The 18425-nt window shown below is 45.4% G+C and overlaps 1 protein-coding gene across 1 annotated transcript in view; it reads right to left on the reverse strand.

The window, feature by feature from the left end:
• The window catches only part of XPO7 (exportin 7), a 43242-nt gene that overhangs the window by 11682 nt on the left and 13135 nt on the right, over positions 1-18425 (reverse strand). Inside the window, exons 3-15 of the mRNA XM_084302311.1 lie at positions 17815-17908; positions 16814-16980; positions 14863-14928; positions 11652-11756; positions 9148-9313; positions 8504-8577; positions 6989-7108; positions 6634-6780; positions 5666-5838; positions 4394-4587; positions 3196-3301; positions 1767-1902; positions 756-829 (exon numbers count right to left, since the gene is read on the reverse strand). Of these exons, the coding sequence (XP_084158437.1) occupies positions 756-829; positions 1767-1902; positions 3196-3301; positions 4394-4587; positions 5666-5838; positions 6634-6780; positions 6989-7108; positions 8504-8577; positions 9148-9313; positions 11652-11756; positions 14863-14928; positions 16814-16980; positions 17815-17908 (1622 nt within the window). The remainder of the gene's footprint in view (positions 1-755; positions 830-1766; positions 1903-3195; positions 3302-4393; positions 4588-5665; positions 5839-6633; positions 6781-6988; positions 7109-8503; positions 8578-9147; positions 9314-11651; positions 11757-14862; positions 14929-16813; positions 16981-17814; positions 17909-18425) is intronic.

The raw sequence follows: 18425 nt of genomic DNA on the forward strand, positions 1-18425 counted from the left end.
GCTGCAGAATTCTAGTAGCCCTTGCTTCTTCCAGGAGAGCCACTTCACCCCTTGCGGATGCGCGAGGGTAGGCAAAGCCCCGTGAGGGTAAAAGAGGGGGCGATGCTACAGAAATTAAGGGGCGGGGGGCAGAGGCTGCACGTCTCCAGGCGCACGGCACTGGGATTTATTCAGCCCTGGAGCTAGTGAAGTGGTTCGAAATGCTGGTGGAGGCTGCCAAAGGCATGACAAAAAGCCAGGTGATGGGTTCGGTCCAGAGGAGAGCTGCCAAGGAGCAGGCCGAATAGGGTGTCCAGCAGAATTGGAGAATTTTACAAAGAATTTAGGGGAAAAGGACTTGCGCTACTCTGGTACTGACCAGCACAATTTGCATGGAAAACCTTTGAAAGGAGCAGTCCCCTCCCCAGAGAGCTTTCGTGGCTGGTGATTGGCAACAGTCAAATGAACAGGGCACGAGTACTTGAGGCTGTCCCCTCTCTGCCTCTGGTTTTACTAAGCAGGCACTGGAAAAAGAATCCTTTATCCTGGTGTGCGGCTTATTTTTGTGTCTCCAAAGCCCAGGCTAGATCCACGATGGATAAATCAATCCCGGAGGCTGCGCGTGATTTAAGCCCCTGAGCACAGCCTGTAATTCTGGCAAGCAGCCAGATGTTACAAGCTTCAGACTCAACAACACTCCCTCATCTTCCAGTTTTCCTGGTAACACCTTCAGATAAACCCTGGAAGCTCTGGTGCCTGCAAGCAGGAACACTTACATTTTCCCTATGAAGACGCTCAGGACCATGGTCTCGTCATTCAGCCCCAGGACCTCTGAGAGACGGCGGTACAGCTGGAGAGAAAAACAACACCGATTTATAAGCTGCCAACAACACAAGTAATGATCGAGGATTATTTGATTTTCACTCGGCCTCAAATTGCAGCTCCCAGCCCTGGGAAGGTGTAAACTCGGGGCTTTCCCATCTGAAGCAAAACAAAGCACAGAGATGCTCGTGAGCTGGTGAACACCTGCCCTGATCACTGCTACCTCTTTTTGAGAAGGTCACTAGCCACAGCACTGTCACAGCAGCTTCTAACGCTGTTTCCAGAAGCTGGGCACTTGATTTTTCTAGGGAAAGGAGACATTACTGTGCTCCTCCTCCCGCAGCTGCAATGAGCTTACTGAGTTTGTCTGGAAGTCTAATCCCCTTGTCACACCGCTGCTCTGGAGTCTCCGGGGGGGGACAAAAGGCCACAGGCTACTGGAAGGGAAGAGAACCAATTTCTGCCACATGGACGTTCCCATTCTTTACATCATTTTTGAGTATTCTGCATCTCCAAAGATGCAAAAAGGCATTCAGAGTCCAGCACGTTTAAAACTACCTCATAATTAAGAATATGGGTATTTATCTTCACTTCAGAGCTGAGGAAACAAGGCTCAAATGGAAAGGTTTGGGCTCCTTAAGTGTTTATGTATCGAGTGACTTTCCCGTGTATGTGGGTTTAAGGGACTCATTTGAAGTCACAGAAGGAACCAAGTAGATAAAACCGGACCCAAATCTCAGGTTCTAGGCTACTGCCATAATCACTGGCTCCTTCCTCAGGCATACAGAGCACAAAGACAGCTCGGGGTTTGCAATAACACTGGACATACACCTAGGAAACAGAGCAGACAAGTCGCAAATATTTCAGCCATCAAGGAAAGGAAACAAGCAATGCCACCTGCTTTCATTTTTTAAAAAAAGTGGGGTTATTGCTGCACCTGGCGTGAAGACACAGAGGGAATTTACCTTGGAAGACTTCTGCACCTGATCTCCAATATAGATCTTGCGGAACTGCTCAAAGAAGCTGAGCATGGCAAGCTCCAGCTTCTCGTTCCCAGCCTGCGCCAGCCGTGAGTCCGTGAGGTTCATCAGCTGCAGCACCCTGGAGAGGGGAGGGAAAAATCAGACGTCACTGCTGCTGGCCACAGGGAGAGCAAGGGGCTTCTGGCACACGGTGGTGCTTCCAGGCTGGGTGATTTTTACTTTCTGCGCTGTTTTGGGGCAATAGCTGATAAAACTGACAACAAAATGCTGACTAGGGTGCATTTCTCTTCTGTGCCAGGCAATTAGGAGGCTTTTGTGTCCCTTCTAACAGGGATGCAAGGGGCTTGGTTTCAATTTGCTGCAGAAGCGAGCTTCAGGTGCTTTAGCACACTGATCCAGAGACTGGCCCAGCTTGTTCTCAAACCCACCAGAGAAACCAGTGCCTGCTCCACGCTCTAAATGACTCCCTCCTGGCTTTTACTGGGTGCCCTGTGAAAACAACCTGTGCACAGGGGCAGTGCCAAGGTCCTGCACAAGTGGAGCTTCCTGGTGAGGAAGGGGTGGAGGGATTGCAGGGCAATGTGCAACAGAACAGGGGGCAGAAGAAATGATAGCCCTTTTTGGCAAGTGCCACAAAGCAGGGAGGGACAAATACAGTATAAACAGATTTCTCTGAATATCTATCATATTTACTGGCATGGATTGCTACTGAAATACATACAAGATCTCACTATTTCCCCCTCAGTAACTCATCAGCTACTTGGGAAGCCAGTGCTGGATGTTATTTGTTAGCCAGGGCTCCCCAACAGGCCAGCTTCCTTACTTTCACAGGTTAGCTTCTCCTTCTACCCTAGCTTCCAGAGCACAGCAATCAGGCTCTGGACTAAGAGGCATTTGGTGTGACTCGAGGTAGTTAATGACCAGTAGGCTACACATTCCCACATCCACCTAATAAGGCTTGCACTGCAAAGGATTTACAATCCCCCAAATCCATCAGGTGTTAGAAGACAGCATAAAGTTTTAACAGCTATAGAAAAAACTATAATATTTGGGATATATTTTAGGACAAAGCCCATTTTGGATTATTAACGAGGAAAAAGACTCGCCCCCACCCCAGAAAAGAACCATCGTGCATTTAATTCTACTCCAATGCATGCATTTAAGCCCAGTATAAATTCCTTTTCCATGCTCTTCCCCTCTCATGGTCTTTCTTACAACCCAGACCTCCCAATTTAGTCAAGCTACAGCAGAAATTTGTGGCAGCGCTGGCTAGAGCCACAATCTCTTCTCTCAGGATGGCCAATTCTGCATTCTTTTCAGTGAAAAGAGGGGAAGAGCATGGTGGCAGCTTCACGATAGCAATTCTTCGACTTCAAGAGTGGTGCAGCTAGAAAACAGTCAGTATCCCTACCGACAAACCAACTCGCCATCCATCGCATCCTGCTCATCCGTGCTGGCGAACGAGACCCTACCACCAATCACTGCCCCGATAATATAGACGAGCCACGTCAGGCGCCCTGAAACCAACAGAGGACATCAGAACCAAACACGTCACACAGTACAAGGAGGCAGCTGGGGAGATTTGCAGTTCAGTTTGGCAAAGATGGGATTCCCGAGGAGTATCTTTCTGCTTTCGTGCCACCGAAATCACTCAGTTCTCCACTTGGTGGAGAGGAGGCACGGCTTTACTAGAAAAAGGAACAAGAACGCCAGGTCTGTCTGCCTGCAGGATTTTCATTATCTAAAGCTGTTCCACTGCAGAAAGCCACTTTTCTTGCAAAAGTGCATTCTGTGCATTTAAACCCGTGGAGCTGCCAGCAGGCAGCGTTATTCTTTCACCAAACACACGTGGCTGATGGAGAAGTCAACGTCACACGGCGTTTTGCCCACGCAATATTGTACTGCATTAGCTCAGACACTATTGCTTCAGAGGGAAGCTGCAATTTCTATGGTTGTGCTGATGTGCCCAATTCCTGCAAGGAAGGATAAGCCAGCTAGGTTATTAGAGAAGGGGCGTAACACAGCTACACCTGAGCCTCTGAAGGAACTGCTTCTGTAAAATTCCTAAACCAAAGAGGTGTGCAAGTACAAAACCTGCATGCAGAGCCCACCCAGAGCTGCAGACAGACACTCTCCTTCAGACACTGGCACCAGCTGAAAATCCAGCTCCCAGTTATTCATTATCGACCACCAGCTGGAGGCTTTTGCTGTGTAAGCAGTGGGGAGGTTCAGATGAGCACCCCACGCCCTCTCTCAGCCCAAATCAGGTCGGGCAGGTGGTTGTGGACAACCCGTAGATTGGGCAACATCCTCCTAACTCGTCTCTGAGAGACTGGTCAAGGAGATGACTCAATAATTTCCCCCAGGAGTTGTGCAGTCAGCTGCAGGACAGCAACAACAGCTTCAGCCAGCGGTGCTGTGTGTGTTGGGAGTGTCTGTCCCCAGCCAAGGACACTCAGCACCATAAAGCACCTCCCCAGGGGAACACCTGCAAGATCTGGCTCCCCGTTTTACGGTGTTCACCAGGAACGCAGGCTTCTGGAGCAGTACCGTGGAGGATGGGCAACCCACTGCAAGCTTGCAGGTCGCTGCTCCCCAAATGAGCTCACCTTCTTGTACAGCAACATCCATGGGGCTGGCGGTGGCGCTCTGCAGCAGCTCCTGGTAGGACTGGGCTGACTGGTCGAAGAGCTGCACGAGCAGAGCGCAGGTCTTCTCGTACTCGCACCGGCCGATGGTGGAGAGCTGATCCAGCTGCTGCTGGACGAGGCCGGTGTCATCCAGGGGATCCTCCAACCCATCCCTGTGCAGCAAGAAAGAAGATTAGAAAAGGAATTAAAACGCCAAGACGGCCTAACCCGTAACATAAGCTTGTTTCTGTCTGGCTGGAGACGCTTTTCTGAGGCACGCAGCAATTCCAGTGAGGAAAGTCTCTGCCCCTAGTGTTTGTCGTGATGGAGAGCTACAGGCTGATGTAATAATCTGACCATTACCAGAGCCATAAATCAGAAAAACATGCGTGGTTCAGGTGGAAGGGCCATCAGGAGCTGGGATGAGTAAGCTCTCCTTACATCGTTATGTTTGAACAGAATGTGCAGAGCCAAGAGCAAGTTCTCTGTCTGGCTGTCTTTATATAACAAAGCTTTCCATCTCAATGCTTTAGTTTCCTTTTCCTCTAAATACATTAACCTCAATACTAAGTTCTATTGTGATCACCCAAACTAAATAAACCTGCTGTTCCACCCATGCATTGTTAGACAGCTAAAAAGGGCTAAGTCGATCCGTCTTCCCTTGAAAGAGGCACTCACAGATTATTTTTCTATACTTGACCATTTGTTTTCATCAAACACAAACACAAGGTGGAACTCATCCCACACAAATACAGGCACTGCAGCAGAGTCCTCCAGGCTGCCTTTACACTCAAAGGAGGAGAAAAAAAAAAAAAAAAAAAGATACTTTTAGGTCTAATTTATGCCATCCTGCAGCAGATACCTAGGAATTAAGTGAATCATTTTGCATACTTATTCCTCTCTGTTACGATGGCAATTCAGAGTGTAAATGGCATGCTGCAGCTGTATAACACTGGGTGAGATGAATTCCGCCCATCTCCGAAACCACTCGGATCAATCTCAACCATTTTCGACTGACTAAGGTCTAAGGAAAAAAAGAAAGCTGTAAAAAAAAGCGCACATTTTCTTTTGTGTAAGACAGAGAATATGCAATCTAGGTAAGTCTCCCTGAAAAACCCCTCGGTGACTCACTAAACTTCCTGCAGTCACATCCATTTTGGAAAGACAACTCAGAGCAGAACAGGCTGGAGCCTTCTGCACCAGGTTCTGGCGCCTGCAGCAGAAGCGCTGCCATCTCTCTGCTTCCCTTACCTCAATATGATGTGCACAGATTCCAGTCTGGATGTGATGTATGCTTTTGTGACTTCTGGTGTGTACGTTTCCAGCATGTGAGGCTCTGTGGCTTTCACGTAGGGCACCGACGCCGCCAGCCGCTGCCACAAGCTCAGGAGATAGTGAACGCTGTTGGGAGCAAACTCCCAGTGCTACCGAGAGCAACAGAAAGAAAAAAGAAAGGAAATCAGCCACTTGTGACTTGGCTATTTTATGCACATTGCTTTGACTTACGCAGCACGTAGAGGGCATCATCTAAAAGCTTTAGTGATGCGGCTGCCAATTTTAACAATGAATTTCAGCACCTCAGTTCAAAGGGCAATCAGTAAGGAGTGAAGGATGCTGCAGGGCTGAGCCAAAAGTCTTTGGTCCCAAAGTTCTGCTGAGCTCATCCTGTAGCATGCCGCAGACAGCTCCCCAGACAAAATGTATGCTTTAAAACCATTCTCCAGACACTGACTTTGTTAAATTTTGATATTTACATAAGCTATAACATTTTTTTAGCCATATTCTGTGCAGTGGTGTGGTTACAAGTTATACACTAGTGGAAACCTCAGTGGGAACATGGCATGATATTCCTATTACTAGTGATGCTGGCAACTGCATTTTAACAGTGAAGCGATACTTAATTCTAAAAATAAGCCTTTTTTTTAAACAAGTTGTGATTTTTTTTCCCCCTGCTAGGGCACGGAAAGACTCTAGAGGCATAGCAACCCTGCCTTCCCCCACACACTGTTCTTGTTCCATTCAGTAGGAATGCACAGAATAATCAATGCTACACTGCAGGATTCTGTCACAGATACTGCAGGGCTTTTTTTGGTTAAAACAAACAAAAATCGACAAATCTTCTGCAAAATAAGGGGCTAAGAATTGACAAAAGGGTTATCATTTTGTTTTAAGAGACAGCAGGGGGAATAAAGACCCACTGAGGGCAGAGGATTGTGTACCTGTAGGCTGGTCACGGTGAAGTTGGCGATGAGCCGGATGACCTCGGGATAGTTCTCCACCTTCACCAGCTCTCCCAGCTGGTAATTGCTTTTCAATCGTGCCAGCAATCGGCAGAACTCATGGTAGTTATTTGGGTCTGACAAACTCTGAGAGGAGAAAAAAAGGAGAATTAAGAAACAGCAACAGGAAGGGGCACGGATTTATGGTGGAAGAGTAGAGAAAGGAAAAGAGCAGCAAGCTGTTGCAGCCTTCTCCCAGTGCCACAGGTGGGATGTGCATTAGGAAGTATTTTTGGTGAAGAAACTTGATGCAGAGGAAGCAGAGAATCCCACTGACTGCATCCAAAACACTCACCTGTGGGTTTTCCAGTATTCGTTTAACTCCATCAACAAGGTGAGATAGAAACTTTGCTCTTTCTGCATTGTTGAACAGGGATCTGCGTACGGAGGCTATCTGCACTAAGCAGGATAAAACCTAAAAGGGGCAAGAACAAAAAAGGGAGGGATTAGAGCACTAAAATGAACACCAGGTGCTTGCTTTTCATGACATAAATCATTTAAGTTTGATGCTCATGCCACACGTCAGCTCCTTCAGTCCAAAAGAGGACTTGAAACAACAGCCATCATCTGCAATTCTGTGCAGTCTGCATAAAAATGTAGATACAAATTACAGGAGGGATAAAAGCACAACACCCAGAGGAACAACATCTCTGTCCTGACAGTCAAAGGCGTGTTGCAAACTCTGCTACGTGCCCCCCAAAACATGGAGATTTCTTTGAACGAAGAACACAGAGCACAGAAGTCTAAAAATACGCTAGCAGAGGAAGGAAAAATGAGTCAATTTTACACAGACTTGGAAAAGCATTCGCAGATGATATGCAAGCCTCTGAAATTTAATTGAGAGCAAATTCCAAAGGTACAGGTGCAGGAGTGAATGGCAGGAAGGTGAACGGGGCCACGAATAGCTGAGAGAGGTCAGTTATGGCCACTGCTCTGGAATCCTTATCAGGAGGCAAAGCCCATTCCCTCCAACCAGCGTAACAACTACCTGCCTCACCCCGAAGCCCCTTGTTCTTGGTGGATCTTACATTTAATGATCAAAGACTCGGGACAATTAAAGGCTTAATTGCTTCAGATTTCTGTTCAGTAACAAAAAAAAAGTCTCTCGTGAATATCTGAGGCTCTAAATTCAGAATTAGCAAGTAACCCTTCAACGTAATGAGCAGTGCTGAGAGTCTCAGTGGAAAAAGTTCTTCTGAAGGACCCTTCCCTTCGTAGCCAAAGGGCATGGTTTCGTTTTAACATCAGTTATGAAAAATATTTATCAGCTAGATAAATGCCCAGCAGGCAAACTCTTTTTTTTCCCAAGAAGAAATAATAAAACTTTTAGTTCAGTTGTGCTGTTGGCCATTTCATCCAACTGGGACATGGCCTCGTTTTAAAAGCATGGGAAGAGAATTATGAATTACATTCCTCGCTTGTGCTCCCAGGCTTGGTACCTACGTGCAGCATGGTTTTAGGATCAGCTAAGTGATACTGTGGAAATAACAAGCTGCAGCTCTCAAAAAGGGCTTCCTGGCAGATTTAGCACAGACTCCAGGCTACGCAAGGATAAAAGCAGCAGACTGGACTTCCAACAAACAAGCTGCTCTTAGGTCGCTTCCAAAACCTGCAGGTGCATGAAAACCACCAGCAGTGGCAGAACCAGAGCAGCCTCCCCTTTGTCAGGGGATCACAGGGCAGTGCCAGCAAAAGAAAGGAGCTGTCTGAAGCCATCCTGTGACATTTTAACCACCCGTAAGCCTCCCAGGTGAATCCTACAACACCTTCTGGTAGCTGAGTCAGTACGGAACATAAACACCAGACTTACCAGAGGAGAAAACGAAGGAGGGATGGAATGATAGAGGTCAAAAAACAACTGAAGGGTCGAAGAATCCAAGAATGCTGAAACAGAATGGAGCACTTTACTGACAACACATCCTTGCACTGCTTTCCACTCACCTAATGCTCATCTGTCCAGATCAAGAATGGCGTGCATACTCGGCACGTGAAGGACTACACTCAAAGAACATTTCCAAAGGATTTTTACATTGTTTCATAACTAAATTGGCTTTCCCAGAAATAAAGTAAAGCCGTTGGTACTAAGACAAAATTATAGGATAGTATTTTTAAAAAGCAATTAGTAAAACGGCCTGCAAAATGAATGGTGAGAAGAGCAGAGACATAAAGAATAGGTCCTGAGTCACTATTTATATATTTTTATATACATACAAATATGTGTGTGTGTATTTTAAACAATTTACTGTTTCTTGAATTGGCAGGTTAAAGACTGAAAGGGTAAAGGAGCGTTTGTACAGTTCATGATAGGCAACTCACACTGGACTGCATTTGTAAAAGCTGGACTTTACATCTGGCATTGTATGCAGAAGTTTAAGTAAAGAGAAGGCTTTATCAAGTCACCCCAACTTCCAGCTGATACGCTGTAGATTAGCCCTCTTCCTCCAGCAAGGTTACCTGATCTCCAACTGGTTGGGATCTGCACTGTGCAAAGATCATCTGAGGACTCATCTGTTGACGTGCCGATGAAATCAAAGTTCAGGCAATTATGCGTGAGCTTTAGAAGCTGCATAAGCAGACCGTGCTGGCTTTCATCATTCAGGTTCAGGTTCTTCCCAGAAGCCTGTAAAATACGGTGGATTAAAGAAGTGAAAGTAAAAAAAAAAATAATAATCAAGTGATGGCTGAGAGTGAGACACTAACTCACCTTCAACAGGACACAGCAATCCTAAGGATCACATGCCACAGGCACCAACCCATATTTTTATCCCATATTTTTACAGACATGTATTATCTACATGCTTTGCCTTTACACGAGATGGATAAACTCAGTGCTTCCTTCTTCCCTTGGTTTGCACCGCACAGCAGAGAAGCAGCCAGGCTTGCCAGCTTGCACTTACACCACGAGATTCACGAGATAAGGAAATTCTTATTAAGGTTAAACAGAAGAACACATTTTCTGCTTGACAAGCACTTCACAGCAGGGAATCCTGTTGCTCCACCTAACCCTCAGATGGAAATGAGCACGCTCACTTCTGTTGCACAGCTGATCTGGGTAAGCCCTGCTCCAGTTACAGCGCTCTGCTGGGGACGGGGAGAACTCGAATTCTCTCAAGTGACACAAAGAGCTCGATGGCCATGAAACACGAGGTCCTTTCACTGCAGCTAAGACGCAGCACTGAGGTCTGCGCTCCAGGCCCAGCCTCTCTGTGCTTTGTGTCACTGCTCTGGGCCTGAAACAAAGCAAACTTCTCACTTAAGTCTACTGCAAATAACATCTTGCATCGCACTGACACTGCCAAGACCCGTGCCAATGGTCACTGGAATGTCTTCCTCACCCCCTCCACAAAGAGGGATTCTTTTGGGGCTGCCTAGCTGCACGTGTTTTATGGCTGCTGCTACAAACGTGCTCACAGTTCGTAGCAGCCCAATCCATCACCCTCCCCACTTCAACGGATCACCTTGGAAACTTCTGCTTTATATAGAGAAGAGAGAGAGCTACCAGGAGATAAAAGAACGAACTCGGGTGGTAGGTGTTTAATCACAGGAAACCAGGATGCTGCAGGAGACAACAGAAAACATTGCCACCTGCCTTAGGCTGCTGCATGAAACAAAAGCAGGAGGATTGAGGGTTAGGGTGGAAAAGCAGAGGCTTTTTCCTGAGTCAAGCTGTGTATTTCAGCTAGAGCTACACGTATAGGGCAGCAGAAGTGCAGTGCTGGGGACAGCAGGCTCCTGGCTGAGCACAAGCACTTGGGGGAGTTTCTCCAGCCAGTCTGGGCATTTCTAGGATGCTGCCCTGCCATATAAATACAGGCAAGTCTGCACTACAGTCCTTCCCCCAGCTGAGCCACCTCCTCAGGTGCTTTGTTCCACAAAAGCAGAGGAATCCCATTACTTCTGGCACCTCTAATTGATCATCAAATGCATCCGAAATAAGCCATCGAATTCAAGTTACTGGAGCTGTTATGGTTCAGGAGGATGCGTGCACAGGGAACAAAAAGCAGCAGAACTGTACAAAGCCTTGCTTCCTTTGTGAACCAGGATAAAAAAAGAGATCAAATTACACCCACATACCCACCTCTATTACCGAGGGAAGCAGGGCTGCTCATTTTGAAAGATCTTTAAAATAAAACGTGCTTTTCACTCTTGTGTTATTTGTCCAATTTGACACTTCACTCGGCTGGAAGGATAAAAGTTAAACTAATCCAACCCGTGCAACTGCTGCTACGTTTACTGGAGTAGGCTCTCCCATAAAGTGCTGCTATAGAAGGCACCCTTACAACCTTGAGATGAGCTGCTTAGAAAAGAAACGTGATGCACGAGCAAGAATTTTCTTCAGATACTCTGCCTGCTAACAAAACATACGTGTGCTCCTGCAGCTGGAATATTGTCATCTGCTTCCAAGGTAAGTTTTCTGAAAGCAAGTCAACTCGGTTGATAATTAGCATAAGGTAAAAGCATGGTGAACGCAGAACAGCCTAATATTTATCACGTGTAGAAAGATCAAGGATGATCTTCAGTCCTCTCTTCACTTACTAAACGCATCTTCACAAGTGTTTTTTTTCTCCCACCATATGGGTTTTAAACCAAAGTCTTACTTTACAGGAAAACTCTTGGCCAGTATTGTAAGTCACAGACATCTGAAGTGTAAAACAAACACCTCATCTCTCTCCTGATTTTTTAAGCCAGGAAAGTTTAACCCAAGCCTCGTGGTGCAGACACATACATTCAGTCAAAATCTTTGAAAATATTTACGATATCTCCATATTTGTGTGTTGTTTTTTTTTTTTTTCTTCTTTAATATGATCCTCCAAGTTTTCCTGAACAGCAGCTTCAGGACATTGGCTTTTAGAACAAGAGTGCTCATTCCAAGAGTTTTATTACAGGTAACTTCAGCCCAAAGTCTGTCACCCCACCATGCAGCCCCCAAGAGAGGTGACAAATGACAGTTTCCTTACCTGTTTCAGTAAGTTGCATGACAGTGTGAAAATATCAAATAAAGACGAATCTCGGAAGGAAGAGGCTATTTTCCTGTGCTTGGTCAGTGGATGAGTAGTGTCAGCCTGAGCAGAGAGAAAACCAGCGCTTAGAACTGATGTGCAGAGCTGGAACAAGACCGCAGAACATGCAGGAACCCTGTGGAAGCACTGGGACATCAAGGTTTCCCTCTCCAGAGTGAGATTACACCAGCTGGCTAAACCAGAGGGATGTATGATCACTGTGGCATGTGTTTTGGCTCCTCCACTGCCCTCAGCTCTTCCACAGGTGACAGCACACGGCTGGTTTACGATGGAACATTCCACCTAAAATATTTACGACACGGTTCCACTCTGTCCCTGACAGAAAGCAGGTTTGGTCTACTCTCAAATTCGTTTAAATCTCTTCTAAAGAGAGATTAAAGGGAGTGTTTCCAACAGAACTTAGTCGTTTAGAAACCTGAGCACTGCTCTCGGACGTGCTCTGAGCTCTGGAGAGTTAAATCCTACCTGAAGCCGTGGGGCAGACACAGGGTCACCTACTAGCAATTAAAAGGCCACTTACATTTCCCCTCCTGAACCTGCACAGAGGAGAAGAAAACTAGAAGGAGAGTTAACCAGTGACAGGCAGTTTGGACTTTGTCATTTCTATTATAAACCCCAGTTCTGGACCTCTCACCGTATCAGAATACAAAAGATGAGATGATTTAGGATGCAAATACACACCAGGTTGCTTTCCAGAGGGTAACAGTCTTACAGTGACTCCATCAATGCATTCTAACCATGGCTAAGGCTCCTGAGAGCACAGGTTACATCACCTCGGAGGCTGCTTGCTGGATTGAAGAGCAAAATGATACTACGTCTGTCTGAACACAGGCTGGTAAAATTCCACTCGCCCAGGCTGAGTTATTTGAAGGGCAATCAGTTACTGCAGCGCATCTGGGATGGAGCAGAAGGGCTTAGAGCCCGGCAGAGATGCACAGAACTTGGATCTCTTGTCTGTTTATGCCTCTGTTTGCAACGAGGAGGACGGAGGCAAACATCCTCATCTTGTGTTATCGATGAGAAAGAGAGGGTCTGCACCTCCTGAGAGCTGGTGGCAGATCGGAGCTGCACCTAAATCTGTCAGATGATTTCTCAGGACTGAATTATCAGTCCTCAACTGATGCGAGTAGATTTCAGGGTCTTTAAGGAAAGGAGTGTTGTTTGCTGTCCCCACGGTCATTACAAATCTCACATGTTTCTGAGCTCAAAAACAAGAATTTCCCTTTTCTTCACCACGAGACCACATGGCATAAATCAGTGAACTTCTACAACACGTCGAACACTCAGCACACCTCCGGGCAAGTCTGTGCACTACGTCAGGAGGAAAGCTGGTGCTTCAGATCAGCGACTAGCACACTATTTTATGCGTGCTGAGCTTTTAAAGCATGAGCGTTAGTAAACAAAGCTCTAGCAAACTTCACTCTCGTGCAATTTAAAAAGAAGTTTAAATAACCAGAAAAAGCTTGAGGATAAGCCCCAGAAATTATTATTTTTGCTACATACGTGTACACGACCCCACTCTGATGAGTAAGCACGCTGGCAGAGTTATTGTTTTGCAAGTAGTGGCAGTTTGAAACATTCCAAGATGAGTCACTGCATCCAGCCCCGTGCAACGGCTGGCACAAAGTGCATTTAGGAATGAGTAGTAAACTGTGGCAGATCTAATAGCCAAAGTACTTGATCAAAAATCTCTTCCTAAGTCTTTAAATTCACTGCCTTTTTTAAAAGTATCTATCTGAAGAGGTTCTGGAACTGAAATAGGAGTGTTTCTGCAATAGTTCTGGTGTGAGCAGAAGTTGTAGCCCTGTACAAAGATGCTGGCAGATGAATGCTAACTTACAGGGGTAAGCAGACTTGCTTCCATCATTTATGCACGGAAGCAAAGGACCAGCTCTCTGTGGAGATGAAGTGAGGATGGACGAAAGGTTGGGCAAGGGAACTGTCACAGTAATGAGACGTGGTGTGACAGGGAGGAGGGCTGCAGGTTTGGACTTACTGATCAGGCCAGGCTTAAAGAATAAATGCAAATTTAGGTCTGAAACAGATGCAGAAGCCATTCAGATTACAGTGAAGGGCTTGGGAAGCTCAAAGATGCTGAAATTCATCAATTCCAGCAGGAAAAATCAGTGTTTTGGCCTGGCCGGGACAAAACCTCCTCCAGCATCTCCATTCCTGGAGCTGTAAACGATTTGTAATCATCTTTCCAATCCCACACAAGGATCTCTCCATTCTGCTGCCAGGATTAGTCAATTTATCAGCAAAAATAAGAGATTAGCTTCCTTAGTAAGATATCAACTACACAAAAACCTGTTCCTCTTTGCAAAATTAGGAGATAATTGCACAGCTGGTAACCTGTACAAACTAACTTCTTCGGGCAGTGGTAGCCATCAGTGGTGCTATGGCAAAGGCTGTGTCACTGATTCAGAAAGTGAGGTAAGCACCAAGAAAAGCCACTTATTCCAGCTTTCAAGATAAATACAGGGAGGCTGCATCACATCAGAGGTAAGCAGCCTGCAGAGAGGCTCCTGCAGCAACAGCCAGCACCACCAGGTGCTCAACCCCGACGAATTTCTATTGTCTGAGGACTGTCTGCTGGGAACACCATGAAATTTAGTGCGGGATGAAAAGGCTGCTTCAAAAACCTCCACAGTTTGACAAATCCTCTTTGTTTTATCTGCCTGGTCAGGACCGAGGAGGGGATGCTACGTTCACTTCTTGGCAGAAGAATGCTGCGCGCTGAAACAATGCACAGGGGCTGACAACTGGAGGTGCTAATGATGCCCTCATGCTTGGGATTTGGTCCTCACTAGGTAGGCTTGACTGACTGTGCAGCGTTGTTCCCTCCTTTTTGGTCTCAGAAGGTTACATCCAAGCATGAGAGAAGATGGAAGATGCCAGTGAAAAGACAATTCCTCAGGACAAGAGGTTTCAGCATCTTACCACACAAGTAAATGATTGTGTAAAAAAAACAAAACAAAACAAAACACAAACAAAAACCCCACAGCAACCCAAAGTGCCTACTACACAACACCCCCCTCCAAAAACAACCCCCAAAATAAAACCAAACAATGCACAGACACAGCAGGACACAACAATATGAATGAGAAAATTGGACACTTACTTCACTGAGGAAGGCTGTAGCACTTACTTGATTAATTTCATTAGTTAGTTGGGACAGGATTGTCACTCCTATGATGCAGTGCTCTACACTATCCTGAGGAAGGAGAGGACAGGGAAAGGAGTTAGTGGTGGGGTGTTTTCTTCGAGCTTCACAGTCGTTCACTGGCTTTTCTGTTTGGAGGATTTCTAGACGTGTTTCTCTACTAGAAATGCTTTATCCTTGTAGTATTATGAGTGGGGAAAAAGCCTCGGAGCAATACCAAACAGAATTTAAATGTGCTTTTGAAATACTTCATCTTATTAACAATGCAAAGGTTTCTAAAGAATTTGGTAACACGACTGAACAAAAATAGACTTTAAAAATTGCTTAATCCACATCTTTTCAGGGTTGGGATATAACACAAAAAAATATTTACTTGTTAATTTCTTTTTTTTAAATCAGTTTGCTTAATTTTAACAGAGGCTGTGGTAAAACATGCAAAAACTTCCGTGGCTTCCTGATGGTCCAGATGCCCCACTACTAAAGTTGCCAGATGAAAACTCTGGGAAATAAACTTTTCTTTTTAAACTGCAGGCCTTGAACAATACGAGTAGCAGCTGACCAAGATTCGCCACACACCAGCCCCACGACCCTAGAGCTGAAAGGACACCCTATCTTCCAGTGAAGGGAGTCCATTCTTCGCAGCCCTTTCAGCCTCTGGCTTCACTTGAGACTGCCAACAAGGGCCCGATTGTGAGATGAGTCTGTTACAGACACCTCTTCACTCGAAATGGCATTTCATTTATCAAATGGTTTAAGAGGAACAACCTGTATTGTTCCTTTGCCCCAGTTTCTGTGCTGTAGCTAATAACTGTTTTTTTTTTTTGTCTTTTTCTCCTAGTTCCACCTTCTGCTTGAATTGCCCTGATCTCTTCTCCAATTCCCAAGACTGAACTCACCTGAAACAGAGAAATTCAAGAATATTTAGGCTTGCAACCTTGGCTACTTCTTTACGGCAGCCATCTCTTGATAACAGCCTTAGTACTTACACGTTATCTACACAGAAGCCACTGGAAAACCTTGCTGAGCCCATGGCTGAAAAAAATAATACATCCTCCTGCCCACTAGTAGCCCCAAGAGGTAACTTGAGCACGCAGGAACAGAAGGGAGCATGATCTTTGAATCATTTAACACCTTTTAGATGCTACTCACTGCAAACAATCTAAAAATTCTCAGAATTAAAGCCTTGTACACAATATATCTCCTTTTCCACGCTTGGAATTTCTGGTTATTTCATTCTCTTTTGGCTTATTCCTCCAACTTTCTATTTTGGTTAAAATTTCGGAGCAAATAAATCAGCATCCACGCTGTCACAGGAATTGCTGATCTCTCTGGAACCAAGTTTCAGTCTGGGGAGAGCTGTTGATAGGAATGAACCATTCTACCTGCACACTCCTTTGGGGCGGGAACAAACCAGCACGTAGCTCTATGAAACTACAGCCAAGACTTCGAAAGAAAGTTGTTCACAATACCGTTTGTGGAACGGGCTAATTTTAAGCTACATTTTGTTATGGTAACTCAGATAAAAAGCCGCTTGCATGACATATCACTGCAACAATCAATGAGAGGAAGTCAGGCATGGCACATGCTGCTCCTGCAGACAATAAACCCGTGTGTTTACCATTTTGCACTGCTCAGCACGGTGTATTGAAGTTTGAGGGCTTTAAAGGAGAGTTGTGCAACTGGAACACTCAACTACTTTCCTCACCGTTGAATACTAACGCTGGCACTTTCCAGAAATAAATCCCTGCCCCACCAAGCTTTAAATTCTGGCAGCTGGCAGGATAGGTCAGTTTTGAGCTTCTTAGCCACAGGAGTCATTACTCAGCCAAGGACAGGAGATGAAATATTGGACAGAGGATTCTAAGGTGCAAAACGATAATTGAAAATACATGAACTTCCACATCCCACAACACGTGTATTCGTCTTAAATCCTGACCTGTAAAAACCTTGTGACATCTGTAATCACGTTCCTGAAGACATATTCATCCTTCTGACAGTCAAACCAGCCCAACTTTGTGATCCTGGCATACAACTGGATTAGTGCCTGCGTGACAAACGTTGCCAGCTTTGGCCTAGTGGCAAGGTAGTTGAGCACATAGTTCCCTGAAACACAGAGAAGAGGTTTAGCTGTAGACAAAAACACTGCAGCTGGAGCCGAGAGGTTAACAATGTTAGGAAAAAGGTATCTTTTTGAAAGCTGTTTCAGAAAAAAATCCAAAAAACAATCATCACTGCAGACAGATAAAAACATTGACCTTCTATTTGTGCCTTTCTTTAAGGCAGTGGAGCTGCAGGACAAATCTGGGATGAGGTTAGAGACAGGTATGAGCTCCTCCCCAAGACCTAACTAATTTTGTATTACCAGATTAAATCCAGCCCTCTGAATGCACGTGTAAATAAGAAGAAAAGCTGAAAAGGTTTACAAGACCTCTCCTCAGGGATGATCATTTATCACATCGCTTCTAAAAATGAAAGCAGTCTGAATGGCATTCAGACTCCTTCCTTGGAGGAGAGGAAGCATCAGTCATTCTCCAGGAAAGAGTGCTGTGACAGACCGACTGCTCCCTTAGGAAATACTCTCAATGATATTTCAGAGAGCCATAAAGGATTTTCAGCTTTGAAAGCATGTCCTCAGAAGGGGAGAGCACCATGCATATTTTACCTTCCCCCAAGAAACGTTACGAAGATTTATTCACAAGCCACAGGGTTGTCATTCCCTTACATCTGGAAGAACTCTAGGTCTTCAGCCTTGAGCTCTGCTAGCTAATAACACAGAAGATGACACCTAAGAAAAATGTTTCTTTTCACTCCATACCTTGGGATGCCCAAACCACTGCAAAGCACAGTAGGTTGCAGAAAGCCTCCCACTTGTGGCTGAAAGTGTGTGCAATAATCATTAACATTCATTTGGTACGAAAAATTAAGTCTTGCACTTACGAATATCTATTCGTTGCTCCAACGGTAAGGGGTTGTTTGTGCGTGACACGAGCTTCGTAAGGCATGTAGCTGCCAAGAGCTGGGAGTAGGACGACTGTGGAGAAAAAAAAAAAACAAGAAGTCATTTATTGCACATTGCAGAACAAGGAGATCAAGCAGCAGTGGTGAATGCTGAGCTAACTGCTCGCTGGAAAGTTGAGTTTAAGACATTAGTTTAAGTCTAAACCCTCTACACAGTGTTTATTCTGTTTTGGTTTACTCTAGTGTCTGCAAAAACACTCAAAGAAAGTGCTCAAGAAAGGAAAAGCTTATGAAGATAGGAAAATAATGGAATTGAACCCAAGCAGAAGCAGAACCCGAGCAGAACAAAACCGGCTCCAGGAGCACAAAGCAGGACAGGCAAGAGCAATACCTGCTGCACTGTGGGGCAGTACCTCTTATGGGGTATTTATATGAATGGAATAACATTGGGAAAAACAAGCACTCTTCCCTCCAAGCAAAAATCCTGCAGGCTTTATTCTGGCAGCTTTCAGGTAGCCCTGGTTCCCTAGAACTGCAAACCTGGTCAAATTGCATGAAGTCAGCTAAAACATCATGCCCAAAAAAAGACT

This window comes from Netta rufina, assembly GCF_964035555.1.
Source record: "Netta rufina genome assembly, chromosome: 27".
Classification (NCBI taxonomy): Eukaryota; Metazoa; Chordata; class Aves; order Anseriformes; family Anatidae; genus Netta; species Netta rufina.